The sequence below is a fragment of the Dipodomys merriami genome, unplaced genomic scaffold (assembly GCF_024711535.1).
Source record: "Dipodomys merriami isolate MVZ:Mamm:240054 unplaced genomic scaffold, mDipMer1.0.p SCAF_5, whole genome shotgun sequence".
NCBI classification, from domain to species: Eukaryota; Metazoa; Chordata; class Mammalia; order Rodentia; family Heteromyidae; genus Dipodomys; species Dipodomys merriami.
In genome coordinates this window covers 25,980,273-26,001,967 of record NW_027206068.1, presented here as the reverse complement: position 1 = coordinate 26,001,967, position 21,695 = coordinate 25,980,273, and the positions used below count along the sequence as shown (strand labels likewise).

The 21,695-nt window shown below is 35.3% G+C and overlaps 1 protein-coding gene across 1 annotated transcript in view; it reads right to left on the bottom strand.

The window, feature by feature from the left end:
- Cog5 (component of oligomeric golgi complex 5) overlaps positions 1-21,695 on the bottom strand; it is a 207,024-nt gene that overhangs the window by 53,820 nt on the left and 131,509 nt on the right. Inside the window, exons 11-14 of the mRNA XM_069996235.1 lie at positions 21,494-21,575; positions 10,657-10,861; positions 4,035-4,196; positions 2,074-2,173 (exon numbers count right to left, since the gene is read on the bottom strand). Coding sequence (XP_069852336.1) covers positions 2,074-2,173; positions 4,035-4,196; positions 10,657-10,861; positions 21,494-21,575 — 549 coding nt within the window. The remainder of the gene's footprint in view (positions 1-2,073; positions 2,174-4,034; positions 4,197-10,656; positions 10,862-21,493; positions 21,576-21,695) is intronic.

Below are 21,695 nucleotides of genomic sequence, written 5' to 3'. Positions count from 1 at the left end.
CCCCATAACCAACAAAAACAAAAACAAAAAAGTTTCAGTAGCCAAGAAACTTCCAGTCTTAAGTAAAATAAATAGGATTCTAGAAACTTGCACATTCTATTTCAGATTGTATTTTTAAGTCACCCTTTCTGAAAAGCATGCTGTCTTTACATTTCTAGCTTTCTTTTACCTTACTATTTGAAGATTCTATTAATGATCTGATTTCTGTCAATATGTGTATTAGAGGCTTACAATTTTTAATCATAAAACAAACACACTATTTAAAAATTTAGCTTTCCTTCCAAATCTCAGGTGAGGATTGCCATTCATACACAAGAGTAGTACATCAGAACCCTTTTCAACCAATATCTGGGTTTGGTGGCATGTGTCCGTCACTCCAGAAAAGATAGAAAGCCTAAAATAGGTGGATGATGGCCCAGACACACGGCCTGTCAGAAAGCAAGACCTTATTTCAAAAACAACCAGCACAAGCTGGGTGTAGGTGGCTCATATCTGCAATCCTAACTACTCAGAAGGCTGAAATTTGAGAATCGTGGTTCAAAGCCAGCCTGAAAGGAAAATCTGTGAGATTCTTATCTCCAATGAACTACCATAAGCCAAAAGTGGAGCTGTGGCTCAAGTGGTAGAGCACTAGCCTTCAGTACAAAAGCTCAGGGTCAGCCTCCCAGGTCATGAGTTCAACTCCTAGGACCAGCAAACAAAATAATAATAACAAATGCAAAAAAAAGCCTGGAAGCATGGCTCAGTGGAAAAGTGCCTTCCTGCCAAGTGCAAGGCCCAAGTTCAAACCCTGGTCCTTGGAAAAACAAACAAACAAAAAAAAAACAAATCACATGCCAAGTTAAAAAATACTAGAGTAAGGGGGGAGGCTGGGAAGGGATGTAAAGGGTAAACAAAGAAGGAGGATGCAATGCTTGGTAAGAAATGTACGCATTAACCTCCCCATGTAATTGTAACCCCTCTGTACAGAGTGTTCACAAAAAATAAAAATAAAAAAATACTAGAGTAGTAGAAAGTGTTCTTTATAACCAAGAAATGAACATTATCCTCAACATGTTATTTAGTCAATAATATATTTACAAAACAAGGATATATGCTCCTTATGGTTTTATTTAATGCTCATACTTTCCTAAAACATGAAAATGAAAGTTGAAAAGTGAATTTACTTGGGGGGGGGTATATAATTCTACTTTTAAAAAAGGAAGTCAGTAATTTCAGTAAATATTCAACGCAGTAGATTAAGTAGGTCTGACTAATTTGAGACTATAAACTATTTATTAAGAGCATGTATTTAATCATGTTAGAAAATACATTTTGATTTTTTTAAACATTTGCTACTATTAAGTTAACTGCTTTCACCAAAATCCTTTCTAGCCATGTGCTGGCTCTTCCTTATAGTATTTGTTTTCTGGTGGGTACAACTCATATAGACTATTTTTCCTGGCATTATCAGTTAACTACATTAAACTCTAATAGATATAATACTAAATTTTATTTATAGCAATAAACCATCTTTTTTACAAGCAACGAACCTTATAATAAAGTATCTAAAAATAAAATTGGAGAAAAAAAATGAGTCATCTAATTGCTACCAGGAGTCTCCATGTCTCAGTATGACTAGGTTTAAAGAAAAGATGCCTCTAAATTATTTGTCCAGACTACATGGACCACTGCATGGAAGACAGCACTAAATGAACAAACAAAATTTGGTCTTTCACTAAAACTGAAATAGGCAGTCTGAAATAGGCAGTTGTCTCATAATACAGCTACCACCAAGAATAATTTTATACAAATGATTTTGACTCAATCTATAACAGAGCCAACTAGAAAAACTCTGATATAGCTAAAAAGACTGCTTTGTTTATTATAACATTAGTTATGGTTAATCAAAGACTGTGTAATTGGTCATTTTAAGTGGAATCACTAAAATTTAGTTATGAACAATGGAGGGGGTAACAATGTCCAAGAGGAAGTGTACTCATTACCTCACTCATCTAACTGTAACCCTCTGTATGGTATCTTTACAATAAAAAAAAAATTAAAAAAAAAATTTAGTTATGGGATACCACTTACAAGCTGCTCCGACTTTACACCGTATAACTGGATGGTCTTTGCTACATTTTTGGACACAGCTAATGTGAGATTCACATCAACAGCAGCCACATTTAGTTCACTGAAGAAAACAAAAACAGATTTCAATTATGAGCACATAATGCCTCAAAAATGAAAGAGTAACATAAAAACCTAAGCCCAATAAAGAATGAAATGATTCTTTTTATAAATTTCACTGATTGCTTTTAAGAACTAGTTGTATTGTTTACTTTTTCTCCTTAAATTCAGCATTAGGAAAAATGCACTGAGATAGCTTTGTTAATGACCAGTTTCCCATTAATAAAAGCATGTCATGGGTGGATCCAGTCTGTGATTAAGAGAGTAAATTGTGTACAGATTTTTAAAGCAGCAGTTTTGCTAATACTGATAAGTGCAATTAGATGCACTGCATATCACAGACATCTGCAAGGAAATGACAGCTCTTGAATGGAAATGATGACTTGGAGGACATGGGCTAAAAATATTACACATGCTACATAAAGATACTCAGTTTCTATTTAAATTATGCCAATTCATGCTATTTTATATAGAGTCACCTTTTAAATATATCAAAAGCATATGAACTATAATTTGCAATTTTAAAATTTCGGATTTTCAAAGTACGTGTTGTGCTTATTTTTCAACAGTGAATTAATTATGACATTAGATTGAAAAAACAAAACACCAAAAAACCTACCAACAAATTTTTGTGAAGACCAAAGAAAGGGTAGGTAACAGGAGTTAGAAACTGGATAAAATCTCATTTACAGGTAGAAAACCATTATTTCTGAATTATCTCACTTCAGATTACTTTTAAAGAAACTGAAGGCATTTCAAACAATATCAATGTATACTGTAACAAAAATGTCCATTCAACAGTCCTGAGAAAATTTTGTTAATTTTTAAAGCCTATATACTCATTGGCATGTGTATAATTCTTCAGACTCTACATTTGATTATAGCACTGACCAGCTTCATAAAAGAATGTAATAGCTATCTCTTTAGTGTCCACATAAACAGATGTAGGACAGGTTTTATCACTAGTACACTAAAAAGGCAACATAAAAACTCCAGAGTCAAAATATTTTATCAAGTCAGCATACTTGTGGAGAGTTTCAGGACCAAGATTCTGGTCACTCTAAGACCTTTGATAGGCATGTTCTCTGCTGAAGATATACTGACATGTATTACACCTGTTTGTGGCTTTTTAGTCTTACTCTTCCATGATTCAGATCACTACCTTCACATCTGTACTCTACAGCCTGCACTTTAGTCCTACAGTGCCAACCCACTATTTTTATTCCTCAAAATATTCATCCACCATGTACACACTGATTGCCGTGACAACTTGTTGACTGTGACAGTAACTGAGATAGTCTGAACTAAAAACTAATCTGGATAACTTTGTGCTGTATCTCTAAGGCAGTGGATAATTACATTGTCTGCAAGAATTCAGGAGGCACTTTTGCTAGGATACTTTCCCTTTTTAGTTTTAAAAGCTGTCACATTCACTCAGAAGGCTTAAAATAGCACGCACAAGTAGGCTAATCAGGATTATAATTCTGTTCCTGCTATGAAGTACTTTCTGGGCCTAAGATAAAACAAAATTCACCTCTGTTTTAGTTTCTTAATCTGTAAATTATTTCTATTCTTACTATTCTGCTTAATATTAGGAATTTAATACAGTATGAATAGGTAGGTTTACTCTGAATATTTGGCAAAAAAACAGAACAATTAAGACTATGTTTAGACTGTATGTAAATGGTCTCATTAATTGGAATCTCAAATGTTATGTGTGCACTCATTCACTGTAAAACTCTTGACTTAATTGCAGGCCTAATTACTTGAATAATCTAAGATAAATTTGAAAGGTACTGCTATTGTACATCACTAACAAAGGTAGCAAGCTTTTTATAGTATGACATTATACAAAAAATACATACCTTGCTATGGTTTTAATGATGCCATCCAGTTCATCAGAAGAAGGAGGATTACGCCCTCCAGGGGGGAAAACCAAGTTGATAGGATCAAAGAGTCGAGATAAGGATTTTGACAGGTAGGCAGCCTCATAGGGTTGAAGTGAGTCTTTCAAAGCCTTTTCTGGACTGTGGGAATAAAAATTTTAAATAAAAGTTTTTAAAAATATATAGAAATATAAATACCTTTAAAATATTTATAGCCAATAAAATGTAACTATATTAAAGATAAAGAAAAAATGTTTCAAAGAGTATAAATGTATTTACAAATACATTTCATAAGAGAACATTTATTAAGGATCAAGCTTTTTAATTTGTGCCTAAGTCCTAGCTATAAATGTAATACAATATGTACCAATACCTACTGTATTGTCTGTTACCTAAAACTAATTTTAAAAAATACTGTAAGAGCCTATTCATTCTATTAGAGGCTTTTTTAGTTAGCAAATCCTATTTATAGAGTACCAAAGCATACCAAGAGAGACAAACCTGCAGAGACCTGCTCCATTAGCTCAACCCTTTTCACCCACAGCTGCCATCTTCCACAAAGCTCACTGGCTGAGAGGGAAAGGTACAGATCTAGGCTGTTTTGCTTTCCCCTCCTTGTGGCATTAACAAGAATGAGGACAAAATAAAAAGTATTTGTGAAACTCCTACGTGCACATAAATGCTCTCAACTGGAGTTCTAAGCTAATTTGTTTTTATAATATCCTACTAAATAAAACTTAACCCTTGAAACACTTCTTTCCTTTTTACCCATATTTTCATTCTGTATAGTTCCTTATTCAGCTGTCAAATGCCTAGATCTGAAAGTTTTCCTTGACAATTACTATCAAATGTATACAACCATTTATTCCCATTTGCTTCCTTACTCCTGTCATTAATTTTGTGTCTTTTCACTTCTCCTCTCTACAATCTCTCAACCAGGCCTCCTACTGATTTTTTTTTTCCCTAAAGATGAACTCCCCTTCATCTTATAAGTTAACCATGACAACATCTGGCCTGTTCTTTGTGTATATATATATATATATATATATATATATATATATGAAACATGGTTTATTGGCAATGGCTTTGTGTTCTCTCTCTCTCTCTCTCTCTCTCTCTCTCTCTCTCTTCTCTACACCTTCTGGTCAACTGACAAGCCTAGAGGTCAGAATGCTCTTGGCTCCTACATCCTAATTCCACAGTTATCTCAATACTTTCTCATTCGTAAGTGTTTCATTCAACACATATTTACCAAGAATACTACACACCAGGCACTTGATAAGCAATGGGAAGATAAGACTTAAGAGTGTTATATTTAAGAGTGTTTGAGTGAAAAGGGGGAGGGACAAGTAAAGTGAAAATTATGATGATTTCTATATTAGATGAAGACACAAAGACCATATGGAGGCAGAAAAAACTAGTATGTAATTCAGCCTGTGGCAGTCTCACTATATAAAGTTCATGCCACATCTTTACATGTCATTTGTATGTCAGTTTCTATCATCTACTGACTTTAAGAAGCCTTTTCCCACTTGTGCAGAATTTTGGCCCTGAATGTAAGCACTTCTTGTTCTCTAATCTGCTACATGGATCCTTAGACTACAATGTCAAAACATACAACTTTTCTAAATCTTGCCCTGTGCTGGATGTCTTCATTTACAATTACCTTTGGTTTTGCTATGGAATTTCCGAAATTGAGCCAATCATTTTGAAGTGCTCTACCTCTAAGATTCCTAAGTTTAAAGGTAACTTTTCATATAGTTTTACCTTCTATTGCTTTTCTTCCCACATTATTATTAGATCTCTACAATTCACCAAGTATTTCCTAGAAGAAGGAAAATGAGAAGTTCCACAGTCTTGGAAATTTTACGTGCTAATGAAAGAGATGTACATAAAACAAGTAAATTTAATAAGTTCAAAATGGAATATGGTAAAAATAAATGTTGTAAGAAAATTAAACAGAAAACCAGGTGTTCTATTCAATTTTAGATAGAATGTGTGTGTGAGGGAGGTGGGGAACACCTTAGTGAGAGACCTAAAGCAAAAAAAGTTAACAAGTTACACAAATTTTCAGGGAAAGAATTTTCTCTGAGGAGAGAACAGCAAATGTAAAGGCCTTGACAAAAGTCTGTATGTGGCTGTGTTTGCCACACAGCCAGAGGAACACAGCAAGTAAGCAACAGGAAAGAAGTACAAGATGTTGTACAAGGGAAGAATAAGTCTGTATAACCATGAGAGTGCTAGATTTTATTTCAACAAACTCACTCTTTGGCTTTATTGTGATTAGAGTTACATAACTTTTTCCTCTCAGCATCCTCTTTGTAAGACCTACAAGTCTCTTGTTCTTTATCAATAGCCATCCATTTCAGAGTTCTAATTATCCTGATGGTTTGAATTCATTTTCTTTTCAAAGCAGGACTTTCCTGCCTGGGCTGGCTTTGAACCGAGATCCTCAGGTCTTAGCCTCATAAATAGCTAAGATTACAGGCGTGAGCCACCTGCACCTGGCTAGGATATGGATCTTATGACTGAACTTTTTTCCCCCCACTTAGCATGTTTTCAAAGTTCATACATGTTATTGATAACTCACTGAAGTCCCTTTTATAGACAAATAATATTCCTTTTATGGATATAGCACACATATTTTATGGCTGTGTTCAATGAAATGTCTTTCTCAGCCATTCACTCATATTCTACTCTAACCGGTTAATTGGGATGAGTGGCCAAGCCTGGGTCAGTTGGAACTCTCAGAACCAGGGCTTTTCCTAAAAACTCCAGTTATAATGTTGAGTGTTTTCCTGGGACTTATTGACTATATGTCTATGCTCTCTGAAGTATGTTTATCCTGGTGGTTTGTCTATTTTTATTTGAATAATGTGTCTTGTAACTGTTGAACTGGAAGAGGTAGTCATATAATTTCAGACACAAGTCCATTGACATATATATGCCCAAATATTTTCCACCATTATTGATGGTAAAAGTTTTTTTACTTTTTATTTTTTGCTAGTATTGGGTTCGACTTCATGATCTTATACTTATTAGCCAGACACTCAACCACTTGAGCAAGATTCAGACTCTAAAGTTTTTAATTTTGATGAAGTCTAACGTATCCATTTTATCTTTTGTTACATAAGCTTTTGGTGTCATATCTAAGGAGCCTATATCAAATCCTAAGTCATAAAGATATGCCTGTATGTTGCCCTCAAATAGTTTCATATTTTATTATTATACAGTTAGAGTTTTGAAAATCCATTTTGAGTTAATTTTTGCTCATGGTGTCAGGTAAAGGTCCAACTCCATTTTCCAGATGTGGTTGTTGGTTGCCTGAGCACCATTCATCAAAATGATTATTCGTGCCAAGTGCTGGTGGCTCACAACAATTATTGAAGCTACTCATGAGGCTGAAATCTGAAGACTGAGTTTGGAAGCCAGCCCCAACTTTAAAGTCCATGAGACCTTCATCTCCAATTAACCACCACAAATTGAGATGTGGAGCTGTGGCTCAAGTGGTAAAATACTAGCCTTGAGTAAAAAAGTTCATGCACAGAGCCAGGTTCTGTGTTCAAGACCGGGACTGGTGCAAGGGCATGTGCACGTAGGAGTACGTGCGCGCGCGCACACACACACACACACACACACACACACACACACACACACACAGACACACACTCACACAGACACACACACACCTATACTGAATGATATTTATACTTTTTGAAAATCAGCTTAACATCATTTTTTTTAATATTCTCAATCCTGTCTATATCTTTGTGCCAGTAACAAACTACTATTGTTTGAATATAAAATATACCTCCAAGGTTCATGGGGACTTAATTCTAGCCACTTGGATTTGGAAAGTGATTAGATCATGAGGCCTCTGAACTTGGTAATGGATTCTTAGATGGATTCATACTATGATAGCAAGAGGTAGAAAGTAGGAGGTGAGATCTAGCTGGAGGAAATAGGTCATTGGGGTCTTCCCTCAAAGAAATTGTTTGTCCCATGCCATTTCTCTCCTCTGCTTCCTGGCTGCCTGAACTGGACAACTTTTCTCCACCCTATCTTGCCTCCATTACATTCCTGCCTTGCCTAGACAAATGGAGCCCAGCCAACTATGCACTAAAACCTCAGCAATCGCAAGCCAAAATAAAATTTTCCTCTTTTAAATTACTTCTCTCAAGGTATTTGTCATAGCAACAAAAAAAAAAAAACCCACCTGACTAATACTCAAAACATGTTATAATTGCTTTTAAGGATGCATTAAAACTGGGAAGTCTGAATTCACTTTATTAAGGTTTTGTTTTACTATTCTGGGTCACTTGAAATTTCGTATGAATATGAGAATTGTTCATTTATTTTTTAAAAGTTAGAGATTCTGATAGGGATTTACCTCATTTATAAATAACTTGGGAGAATTACTGACAGTTTTACACAGTTAAAGTTTGCAATTTTTAAGTATAGGCTAGTTTTCTTTTTGTTGTTGTTGCTTTAACTTCATTCAAGAAAAAAAAATCTCAGGGTATAGTTCAGTACTTCTTTGTTAAATTTATTCCTAATACTTTATCTTCATGGTATTATTGATATAGATATATATAAGATATCATAAATCTAACAATAAACTGTTGTAATTATTTCTTTATCATCTGTCATTACAAATTTGCTACACCAACTCATTTCCTTTGTGCTGTTATTGGCACATACATTAGACATACTTTACATTTCTAAATGTTACAGACTCAACAATACAGTATGTTTTATACAATTGTTTTAAAGTCAGCTGAGAGAAGAAAATGAGTGCTTATGTCTTTTAAAATTTCTCAATTATATTTACTGCTGCTCTTGTTAATGTCAATTTAAATCTGGGAATACTTGCTGTTAGCCTGAAACTTTTTCTAGTACATTTTAAAGTCAGATATGCTAGCACCAAATTGTCCATTCTTGATTTTAGTTCATGTTCTGGCCTCCTTGTGTCTGCTGAGAAGTGAGTTATAAATATTACTATAAGTAATTTCCAGTGATTAGTTGTTTTTTTCTTTTGCTGCTTTTAGGATTTTTTCCTAAAACTCCACAGAAACAGCTCCTTGTCTTTGATATTTGTCAAATAACATTTGACTTTTTCTTCCATTAATCCAATTCGGAGTATATTAAGCACTCTGGATGTGTACATCATTGATTGGTATGCAATAAATCTGGGAAGCTTTCAGTTATTTCTTTGAGTATTTGTCTTTTTCATTCTGTTTCGTTTTCTCCTTCTGGTAGCCTTGTTATATACGTATCAGTGAATTTAATGGTTTCCCATATTTTCTGAGGTCTGTTCATTTTTTTTTCATGTTTTGTTCTGTTTTTGGAAGAGTTGCATATAGTTCTCCCCTCTTTTCCTCGTCAACTTCTTCACCAAATCTAGTCCCCAAAGAGTGACAGGGAGTCTCACCAAATGAAATAAAGTTAGCTTTTTTTCCCACTTCAGTTGTTTTTTTCCACCACTGACTATATCACCACCTCTGACCATTCATTTAAACAAAGTAATACTTTTGTGTGTGTGTGGGAGGGGTAGTGCTGGGGTTTGAAATTCTGCTTGTTTGACTTGCTTGAATAGTGGGCCCCTTATTACTTGAGCTATGCTTGGAGTCTTGCCTTTGGCAAGTTAATTTAGAGATACAGTCTAATAGGCTTTTGTACTTAGGCTGCCTTCAAACAACAATGCTTTAATAAGGCAGATGAAAAGCATTTGCTACTCCTTTAGCTAGCCTTGCTACAACAAATATAATTCTAGTGTTTAAAGAAAAATATTGTAGGAAATCACTTAATCTGGTGTCCCAACAAAAATATGAAAATACTCCATTTAAATTCTGGAAGAAACCCAACTGGGTTGAGTTTACAGAGCTGGTATTTTAGTTGCCAGTGTGATTCCTAACTATGGTTACATACTTGTGTGATCCAAGTGGATCTAAGGTATTTTTGCTTATAAGCTGTTTTGTTCCTAATACACAGACTAAAAAACTATCCCAGTGTAAAATTTATCTCCCCAGCTCCTTTTGTCATATTTATGCCAGTGAATTATCAATAATGATATTATCTGATATAATTACAGGTACAGGGTTAGGAATGTGGCTTACTAGTAGAGTGCTTGCCTAGCATGCATGAAGGTCTGAGGTCAATTCCTCAGTACCACATACATAGAAAAAGCCAGAAGTGGTGTTATGGCTCAAGTGGTAGAGCACTAGCCTTGAGCAAAAGAAACTCAGGGATAGTGCCCAGGCCCTGAGTTCAAGCCCCAGGACTAGCAAGAAAATAATAATAATAATTACAAATACAATAAACTATTAATTAAAAACAATGACCAAATATATTAATTTCTTATCTTCTAATTTCCTTATTCAGTGTTATACTATAACTGGTTCTACCAGGAACCTGAATGTTCATTTACTGGTGAAGTATGCCTCCTTCAGTAAAAAGTCGTAAAATTTTCTTTTAAAAAGTATATAAATAAGTAACAATAAGTACAAATATTCAGAGCTTAGTATATTCCAAATTTCTAACTTACAATGAAAATTTAAAAAAAAATTCTTAAATGGCAGCAGGGCAAATTAAATAAACATACTCATAATCTGGCTTTTTTGGAATGAAAATATCTTGTGTGTCATCTTCCATGTGCTGTAGGTCAACATAGAGGTCAGCAGTTCCACTTGCATTAAAATTTCCTTGGATATATTGACTATAATGTTGAAGACGCTTCCATAAGTCATTATAAAGACGTAATAATTTGGGGTATTCTCCTTCAAAGGCTTGTTTCAAAAACACAGATGCTGGCAAGTAAAATAATAACATGATTAGACAATGATAAAGCAATAAAATATAGTAAATAAATGATTTTTTACATATAACGATGATCTTACAATTTAGTTTATTTACCCAACACTGCAGGGTGAAGATGTGTTCAAGTGATGCTTTTTTTTAAATGCCAGTAGTTGGCATGGTGACGAGTGTCTGTAATCCCAGCACTTGAGAAACTGGGTCAGGCTTCAGTCTATAGACCTTGGCTCCATAGCATCTGGGGCCTTGGGAGCAAGTAAAAAGGCTACTCATCTCAAGACTAACAGGAAGCAGAGAAAGGGAAAAGGGACTAGGGATCAGGCATGTTCCAACTGACTTACTTTCTTCAGGTAAGCTTTACCTCCTAACATTGTTACTACCTCTCAAAACAGTACTACCGGTCGGGGACCAAGGGTTCAACCTATGAAGACATTTCATATTTAAACCATATCACTCAATCTTAGGGATTTGGTTAAACCAACAGAACCAGACTATAATTTTTACCATTTATTAAATGTCAAGTATCAATGTGCATGGAAGAAAAATAAAGTTTAGAGGAAAGAGTGATGAGGACTATTTCATATATTGAAACCTCTCTTAATGAAGCAAAGACATAAGCTATATGGATATCTGAGGGAAGCAATTCAGAAGGAAGAAATAGTATAGGTTGCAGTCATATTTTCACAGAACTTGTTATACTCTTTGGATGTCTTGGCCTGAGGGAATTAGCCTTTGTAAGTAAGTTAGTTGTTTCTTTTCTAAGTAGACTATTACCTATTTCAAGCTCATTTCTTTTCCTATCTGTATCAGTTTTTAATAAACTGGAAGGTATTATATCTAATTTACTAAGATGATTAAAGTAAAGAAAGCCAATAATGTATTATTTCTGTGAGATAATTGACATATTTTCTGTTATCTAACAAATAACAAATTACCATAGCATAGCTGCTCATTTTAACAACATACATTTTTATTATCTCCTAGCTTCTGTGTTCAGAAATCCAGGCATGAGTTAGTGGGGTACTCTGCTTCAGGAGATAATCATGGTGTCAGTCATAGGTGGAGTTCCAGTTAGAGGCTACATTAAGGATGATTCGATTTCTAAGTTTATGTGGTTATTGGCAGAATTCAGTTTCTTATGGGATGTTGAGCTGAGGGCCTCAGTTCCTTGCTTGCAGTTGGCTGGAATCTATCCTTATTTCTTTGCTATTTGGGCCTCTCTAACACAGATGCTTGTTTCATTAAAATGTGTAAGACAAAAAGATAACAGAGCCAGGCTGATAGCAAGACAGAAGTTAAAATGTTATGTTACCAAATCATAGCAGGGACTTTCCCTTCATTATGTTCTGTAAGTTGGACAAAAAGTCCTGCCTCTATTCAAGGAGAACAGATGACATAGGCCAAATACAGAGAGTCATAAGGGGTCATGTTAGAATCTGTCATAATAAATAAATAATATCATACTTCATTCATATCAACACAAATTATATGAAAGTCAAATGTTGAGGGTCATGCAGTTTTGCACACAGCTACTTTCAAATACTGATTTACTGTAGACTTTATTCTATATTTACTGTAGACTACATCAATGGGACCACAAACAATTGCTATCTGTCTGGCTTCCAAAAGTTTTTTCATGGATTTTTCTATTTAGGCTGGCCTGGTACCTAGTATACCTCCTCACCCTCCTAATCTCAGCCTTCTTTATAGTGTGGGATAAGAGGTGTGTTACTGCATGCAGCTGTAGTTTGAAAAGGGGTCTTGCTAACATCTCTGTCCAGCCTAGACTTGAATGTTGATCTTCCCATTTTGAGCATCCCAAGAAGCTAGGATTACAGGCATGAGCCACTGGTACCCAGCTCTCTGAACTCTCACAGTTCTCGCAATATCCTAAGATAATCATTTCTGTAACATTGTTTTTTTCATGTCCAACTTTATCATGTATCAGATAACTTTCTATCACTATGAGAAAATGCATGAGATAAAAAACTAAAAAAGAGGAAAGGTCTGGGCTGGGAAGGTGGCTCAGTGGTAGAATGCTTGCTTCACATGCATGAGGTCCTGGGTTCAATTCCTCAGCACCACATAAGCAACAAAAGAAAAAAGCCGGAAGTGGACCTGTGGTTCATATCTAAACACACATCATTAGCTACTTTTCTAAAAGTACTTCATGTCAGGTTCTCATTTAGCTTATAAATGCTTATTTTAAAAAAATGAGTAGGCAAAGTAGCAAACACCTGTAATACCAGTTACTCAAGAAGCAGAGAAGGAAGAATTATGGAGATCCGGATAATTGCTGTTCAAGGCCAACATGAGCAAAAATTCAATAAAATCTATCCTAGAAAGGACGCTGTCCATTTCTTGGTGCCTAATACTACTTAAGAATGGTGCTATTCCAGAATCAACGCCAAAAGGATCAAAGACCTCAATGTCAAAGTAGATACCCTGAAAACATTACAGGAAGGAATAGGAGAAACCCTAGGTCTCCTTGACACAAGACGAAATTTTAATAGAGACCCAGAAACACAACAAATCAAAGAAAGGTTGGACAAATGGGATTGCATGAAGCTGCAGAGCTTCAGCCTGGCAAAGGACATAGCTGGCAAGATCAATAGAAAGCCCACTGATTGGAAGAAGATCTTCACTAGCCATACAATGGATAAGAGTATCATATCTAAAATATACTTGGAACTCAAAAAATTAAATCCCCCAACAACAAATCCTCAAAGAAACAACTGCCCAATAAATAAGTGGGCTAAAGATTTACAGAGAAACTTCTCTGAAGAGGAAATAAGAATGGTCAATAACACAAGAAGAAATGCTCAACCTCTCTAGCCATAAAAGAAATGCAAATCAAAACAACATTGAGATTCTACTTCACCCCAGTCAGGATGACTATCATCAAGAACAACAGCAGCATCTTGCTGGAGGAGATGTAGACAGAAGGGAACCCCACTGCATTGTTGGTGGGAGTGTAAACTTGTTCAACCACTTTGGAAAAGCAGTATGGAGGTTCCTCAAAAGACTTCACATAGAGCTCCCCTATGACCCAGCAATCCCACTTTTGGGCATTTACCCAAATGATCACAAACAAGACATACTAAAGCTACCAGCACAACTATGTTTATTCCAGCATTATTTACCATAGATAAGATATGGAACCAACCCAGATGCCCCACAGTAAATGAGTGGGTCTAGAAAATGTGAGATATATAATATATAATACACACACACACACACACACACACACACACACACACACACACACACACACACACACACACACACACACACACACACACACACACACACACACACACACACACACAGTGGAATTCTATGCCTCCATCAGAAAGAATGACATTGCCCCATTTGTTAGGAAACAGAAAGACTTGGAAAAAATTACATTAAGTGAAGCCAGGCCCAAAGAAACATAGGTCCCATGGCTTCCCTTATTTGCAATAACTAGTATATGTCTGGGATAAGCAGAAAAGGTCAAAAGCTATGTACCATATAAGATGATATTAAGTGAAATGAACCCCAAGATAGGGACACAACTTGTTTTTCCTTTCTTGCTATTGTTTCTAACATATTTATAATGTAACATGTGATTTTTTTTTCTTTGTATGTTCCTCCCCATGATATAACCTGTCTTCACTGTATTTGATGTTGGTGCCCTGCATCTTGTATATACACTTCTCTAATTTGGGGAGGGGAAGGGAAAAAACAAAATGCTTAAATAGGGATACAGGTCGACCCATTGTAACAATGAGATACACAAGACACTATGTTGAAAAATGAACTTTACAATTTAGGGTGGAAGGGGGGTAGTTGTGGAGGTGGGAGGAAAGGGATGGTAGGGGAAAAACAAAGGAGGGTACAACAATGCTTGATAGGAAATGTACTCATTACCTGGCTCATGTAACTGTAACCTCCCTGTACAGTATTTTTACAATAAAAACATATTTTTAAAAAAAGAATGGTGCTATTAACCTTGATTGCATGGTTAATGTGATGCATTAGATGCAAAGTTGCAAACAATGCCCTTCATAATGAATAATTACTTATCTGTGGAAAGATTCTTTGAAACAAAGTATCCTCATTATAACATAAAATATTTCTACTCTCAAAATCCTAAATCTTAAACATCTTTATCTCTTATGATACTTTTTATTCACTCTTGTTTTCCCAAAGTACCACAGTTGGTCTCTTAATTTTATGAACAATTTCCTTGAGATTTTTTTAGAGACTAATATTGCATAACACATTTTTGACATTTAAAAGAGATATCCTTGCTAGCTATTTCAAGCATACATCAATAAAATATTTTGAAGTGTTGAAGTTTTCATAAAAGGACATTGCCTGCTCCTCACTGCCTGTCACCCTTTCCCCTTCCCTCCCCTTCTTCTCTTCCTTTCCTTTCCATTCGTTTATTGAAGCCCTATTGTGTGCCAGGTACTCATCTACTCACTGAGGATATGGCCATGAACACTGTAAGTCTTATGGGCTTACATTCTGGTGGCTGGTGATAGTGACAGTAGGAATGTCTGACGAGGTAAATAATAAAATACTTTAGAAAGTGATGAGAACTATGGAGAACAATAAAGCACATTTATGATTATTCTGGGAAAATCACCCAATTACAAAGGGAAATGTTTTCATTTCAGAGTTCAAAATGGTAATGTTTGTTTTGTTTCTATCATGTACTATAACCTAACAGGTTTTTAAATAACATTATTATTTAGAAAATACAACAGAAAATAACAGGGAAAAGCTTAGAAAAGATAATTAAAGGGCTGGGAAGGTGGCTCAGTGGTAGAGCGCTTGCCTTGCATGCATGAGGCCCTGGGTTCGATTCCTCAGCACCACATAAGCAAAAAGAAAAAAGCCAGAAGTGGCACTGTGGCTCAAGTGGTAGAGCGTTAGCTTTGAGCTGAAGAACTGAGGGACAGCGCCCAGGCCCAGAGTTCAGGCCCCACGACTGGACCCCCCCCCAAAAAAAAAAGATAATTAAAGAAGCAGATTTCCTATAGAAGCTTTAGTGTTAATGGAGACAGTTCAACATTTTTACTTGTTGAATAAATTTATTACTTATCAAACTTCTGATTTATACCTTCTAGTAGAAATTCTTTTTACTAAACATGAACATTTATAATCAAAAAGAACATGTTCCCAACTAGAAAATTTTCTCTTTAGATATATTTTTCCAAAATATTGCTTACTTAGACAATCTGCTACATTTTGTGCAATCCTCAACTCTACAGATGGCTGCATTTCTTAATATTGCCTGTGTACAATTGTAAGAAGTACTACAGTACTTCAGGGACTTTGTGTGCTATAAAAATGGAAGAGACTTTACAAATAACTTACTTTGGAGTTCTCCCAAAGAAAGTTATTAAAATAATAATAATGATGATGTTATCAGAAGTTATAGACTACTCTAAATGTAAAATATTAATGAGAATCTCTGCTTAAGAAATATTATACCTCCTCACAGTAGCTACTTTAACTAACACAGATAGGCCCATGAGATAAAAACTGAAAAACATACATTGGATTTAGCAATTAAGAAGTAGGTCAGGAGCTGGGAAGGTGGCTTAGTGGTATAGCGCTTTACTTGCATGCCTGAGGCCCTGGGTTCGATTCCTCAGCACCACATAAGCAAAAAGAAAAAAAAGCCAGAAGTGGTGCTGTGGCTCAAGTGGTAGAGCGCTAGCCTTGAGCTGAAGAGCTGAGGGACAGCGCCCAGGTACAGAGTTCAGGCCCCACGACTGGACCCAAAAAAAATAAATAAATAAAAGAAGTAGGTCATTGCATACTTTAATGAGAACAACTTCAATAGAAAGGTAAAAAATAGATTACAGCTTGTTGAGAAATTAATAGAATGAAAGTGAAGATAGAAAGTGTAAACTATTATCTGGAGAAATTTAGGTACAATAACTCTCTTTTTAAAGTTTTGATTAGATTGAAGGAATTTCAATGTTTATATCTTCAATAAGAAAAAATTAAAATAAGAAATATAAGATAGGAAATAGGAGTAAGATTGACAGGAGGAAGAAATAAACATTCATGTATACCAGTAAGTGGATGTTCTTGAAAAGAAGGGAAGTTATCTGCTACCATTCAAAGGAAGAAAAGGAAACTCTCAAGAAGGAAGGGTACACATTTCCTAATGACAGTAATTGTCTTAACTCTAGAGACAAGGTTGATTACTGACAGTGAGAAGAATAGGGGAAAATAAATAATAGAGCATTGAGGTTTACAATGTTTAAACAAAGCAAGAAAAATAATCTAAATGATAATGCCATTAAATATACATACACACTCTCCATATATTACATTAAAATGAACTTTTTTATTTGGCCAATCTTGGGGCTTGAACTCAGGGTTTGGATGCTGCCCCTAAGCTTTTTCACTCAAAGCTAGCTTTCAAGTCACAGTGATACTTCTGGTTTTCTGGTGGTTAATTGGAGATAAAGAATTTCATGGATTTTTTTCCTGCCCGGGCTTTGAATCGTGATCCTCAGATCTCAGGTTCCTGAGTAGTTAGGATTACAGATGTGAGCCACTGGTGCCTAGCATTAAAATGTATTTCTAGTAACTGTTTTGCAAAATAAATTAGGGACATGTGGTTAAGATGGTAAAACAGGAATGAGACTGACTTTCCTATCTGAAAACACAAATAAATGGGCATAATCTATGAAATATCAGTTTTCAAGATTCATTTTATAGAAAAAAGGGAATCATCAGAATAAAGAAATGAAGTGAACTTCAGCTTATTTTCTGTGAGGAAGTTTCCAGGCCACAGAACAGGAAGGGTAAAAGACAAAAAGCAAAATTAGGAAGACAAGAGCAGACAAAGTTCATAAGATGATTTCACCTTAAATATTTAGCAAAACTCTGATTACCATAGGTATGTGAGGAAAATCCCAGAGGGGAGGAAGAGTTTACCCAATAGATTAGAGGGAAAATGTATACTACTCATATAAGGCTGGGAATGATGCCTATACCATAAAACCAAGCTGGAAAGCTGGATATTAGGTAGGATATTAAGAAGAGTTCTGCCCCAGTTTTGTTAGTAAATATTAAAACAAGACTCAAAATGATAAAACTGTGCTAAAGTAAAGCAATAGAATCATGTAACCAGCACAAGACAAGGTTAAATTCTGTGTCCAGTATCTAATAAAAATTAATTAGATGTGTAAAGAAATAAGAAAATAGGGCAGAAAATTCAACCAAAAAAAAAGGCAGCAGAAATCAACATAGATGTTAGGATTTCTAAACAAGGATACTTCCATGCAGACCTACTTACTAGAGTTCTACTTTTTTATTAGTTGGGGTGTTTTCTGGGATGAGGTTTAACTTAAGCAATTTCTATGAACGATGTGCTAAACCAAACATAAATATACAATACTGAAAGGCATAGGATAAAGGTTTGAGATTTTTGTAAGCATGCTAAAAGGTTTTTTGGTAGATCCATATCATGTTGAAAGAAATACTCAAAATACCTTGTTACCTCATCAAAGAAAAAGTGTCTATAATAACCCCAATGTTTTAAAGTTTTATTTGATAGTAGATACATTATAGCAATCACAAACAGGCTTTTGGAAAGGGAGGCTTAAACAACAGCAATTTATTTCTGACAATTTTGGAAGCTACAAGTCCAGCATCAACTTTACAGTAAGGTTTGTTTCCTCTTCCTGGTTTTTTGATGACCACCTTCTTTTCAAGAGCTCTCCTGGCTCTTCCTTGGTATGTATGCAGAGAGAGCTAGCAAGATTTCAGATGGTCTTTTTTCATCAGGACATAATCCTCTAAGAACAAAGTCCTATCCATATGACTAAATTTAACCTTAATTTCTCCCATAAATAAAGACCCTATTTCCAAATACAGTCACACTGGGAGTTTGGGCTTCAACACATTAAGGGAGAATAAAATATTTAGTCTAGAACATGAATGTTTTTAGTATTTCCAACAATTATTCTAACCCTTCCTTTTTTTTCCTCCTTTCTATCTCAGCTGTGAGACTAATAATATATATGTTGGACAAGTCCTGAGATTCCAATCATTCTTTATACTAACTCAACGCATCATCCTTTAGAGAAAAAGAAACATTTTGGTACTACAGAATGAAGCAACTACAGAATGTAGTTGGAAATGGTCCATACAGGCAGCCTAGGGGATGACAAGTGAATCATAGATAGGGGGAGGGAGGTAGCAAGATAGCATAGATAAGGGATATTTATAGAATTTTAAAAATTTTTGAATATGTTTTCTAGGTTAAAATATCACAGACCAAGTAATCACAAAAAATGCAGTTAACCGGGTACTGGAGCCTCATGCCTATAATTCTAGCTACTCAGGAGGCTAAAATATGAGCTTGCTGTTCAAAGACAGACTGGTCAGGAAAGTCTGTGAGCCTCTTTTCTCCAAGTAACCCCCAGAAAACCGGAAGTGGCAGTGTGGCTCAAAGTGATAGAACACTAGCTTGAGAGATAAAGCGTAGAGACAGCATCCAGGTCCTGCTATCAAGCCCCACGATCAACAACAATAACAACAAAAAACACAGTTATCATGCCTTTCATTATTTTGGGGGGGGGGGTCAGTTGTGGAGCTTGACCTCCTGGCCTGGGCGCTGACCCTGAGCAATTCAGCTCAAGACAAGCACTCTACCACTTCAGCCACAACACCACTTCCCGGTTTTCTGGCGGTTAATTGGAGATAAGAGTCTCACGGACTTTCCTGACCAGCCTGGCTTGGAACTGTGATCCTCAGATCTCAGCTTCCTGAGTAGCTAGGATTACAGGTGTGAGCCAAAAGCGCCCTGCTTTTCATTGTGATTTTTAGGAAGTATAATCTTGTTTTGCTTTAAAATAGATTAAATGCAAAAATTAGTAAGGGACATTTTGGGGATGGTGGAAATATTCTACAGCTTAATTGGGATAATGGCTATATAAACATAAATACTTGTCAAAACTTACAGAATTTTATGCTTAAACCTGGTCAACTTTATTCCACATAAATCATAGTTTGGTAAGACTTACCAAAAGCAGAAACCAAATGCAGAGAGGTGCCTAGTATTCTCACATATAATAGAGAATAGTTAATCAATCCTTAATAAACCCCTAAGCAGAAGCGTAAGTTCTATATGGCCACACATGAATGAAGACCTCCATACAGTTACTCCCTTACTAGGCATTTCATTAGAGACAGAAAGGAGCAGGCAAAGTAACCTTAAACTGTAATTCCAGGACTTGAGAGGTGAAAACAGAAAAATTGAATTTAGGTCAGCCTCGGCTACATAATAAATTATTATCTGAAAATACAAAACAAACAACAAAAACTCCCTAACAACAATTTAAAAAAAGAAGAGAAAGAAGGAAGTGTGGAGAAGGAGGAGAGGCAGGGAAGCAGCTAGTGTAGTTTATTCAACTCCATGTTCTCTCAGTAACTAAATGTTCAGCATATAGTAGGTAATTTTAGTAAATGCTTGTAAATAAAAATACAATTACAAACTCTTAAAGCTCTTTTAAAAGACCTGAAACATTCAATTGTTCTAACATTCAATAATTAAACAAACACATTAGTAAATATTGCCTATTTCATTCTTTCAAAGTACCCTGTGCCACTATTTTGAGAAATAAATTAAGAATGTTTTGTGAACCTGGTGTGGTGGTAAACTGCTATAATCCCAGTACTTGGAGGCTGAAGTAGGAGGACTGAGATTTTCAAGACAGCTGGGGTCATAGTAAGAATCAGGGAGAAAGAAAGGAAGAAAGGAAAGAAGGAAGGAAAGAAGGAAGGAAAGAAGGAAGGAAGGAAGGAAGGAAGGAAGGAAGGAAGGAAGGAAGGAAGGAAGGAAGGAAGGAAGGAAGGAAGGAAGGAAGGAAGGAAGGAAGGAAGGAAGGAAGAAAGGAAGGAAGGAAGGAAGGAAGGAAGGGGGGGGGCTGGGAAGGTGGCTCAGTGGTAGAGCATTTGCCTTGCATACATGAGGCCCTGGGTTCAATTCCTCAGCACCACATAAGCAGAAAAAAAAAAAAAAAAAAAAAAAAAGAGGGAAAGGAAAGGAAAGAAAGCTTTATGCATCATACTGGAGTTATCATTTTTTTTGTCTTTGTTTTTGGAGACAAGAGTCTCACTATTTATTTAGCCCAGGCTGGCCTAGAACTATCAAGCTTCCTAACCCAGTTTTCTAAATGATTAACTTTTAATTCATGAGGCAAATATTTCACATACATCTTTATTAATTAAATGTACATTTTTCACAATAAGGAAAAAGTGTGACATAAAGTCATTCTGTTAATAATTAAAATAACTCTAAACCATGAACAAAATTCTTCAATAAGAATTGATTATTTTATATTCTCTATATAGGAAAATCATTAAGTTCTTGCTTGAATTAAAGAAAACTAACTTCCTTCTGAAGAGTTTTATTCTAAATATTAATTATAAAACTAATTATATGGCTATGAGATTCTAGATTAAATATTCCAAAGATCAAGAGTTCAGTCAGGAATTTAAAAATACAGAAAAGTACATTTTGTAAAGCAATAAAACACTTTGATATCAAATTTTAAAGTAACAAAAAATTTCAAAAAATGTAAAAAAATAAGCCATAAACTTACAGTTTGTTGCCACATGAAATTGAGAAGAAAGTGCCTGAGTAACTGAATTCCAAAATGTATATAAGATTTCAGGTTCTCCATCCTGTGAACCAACCAAAAAAAAAAAAAAGGATATATTTGTTTAAGAATATCTAATACATAAGATGTAACACTGGATATTTAGAAAATGAAATTTTTATTATTTAAATAGAATTTATAAATA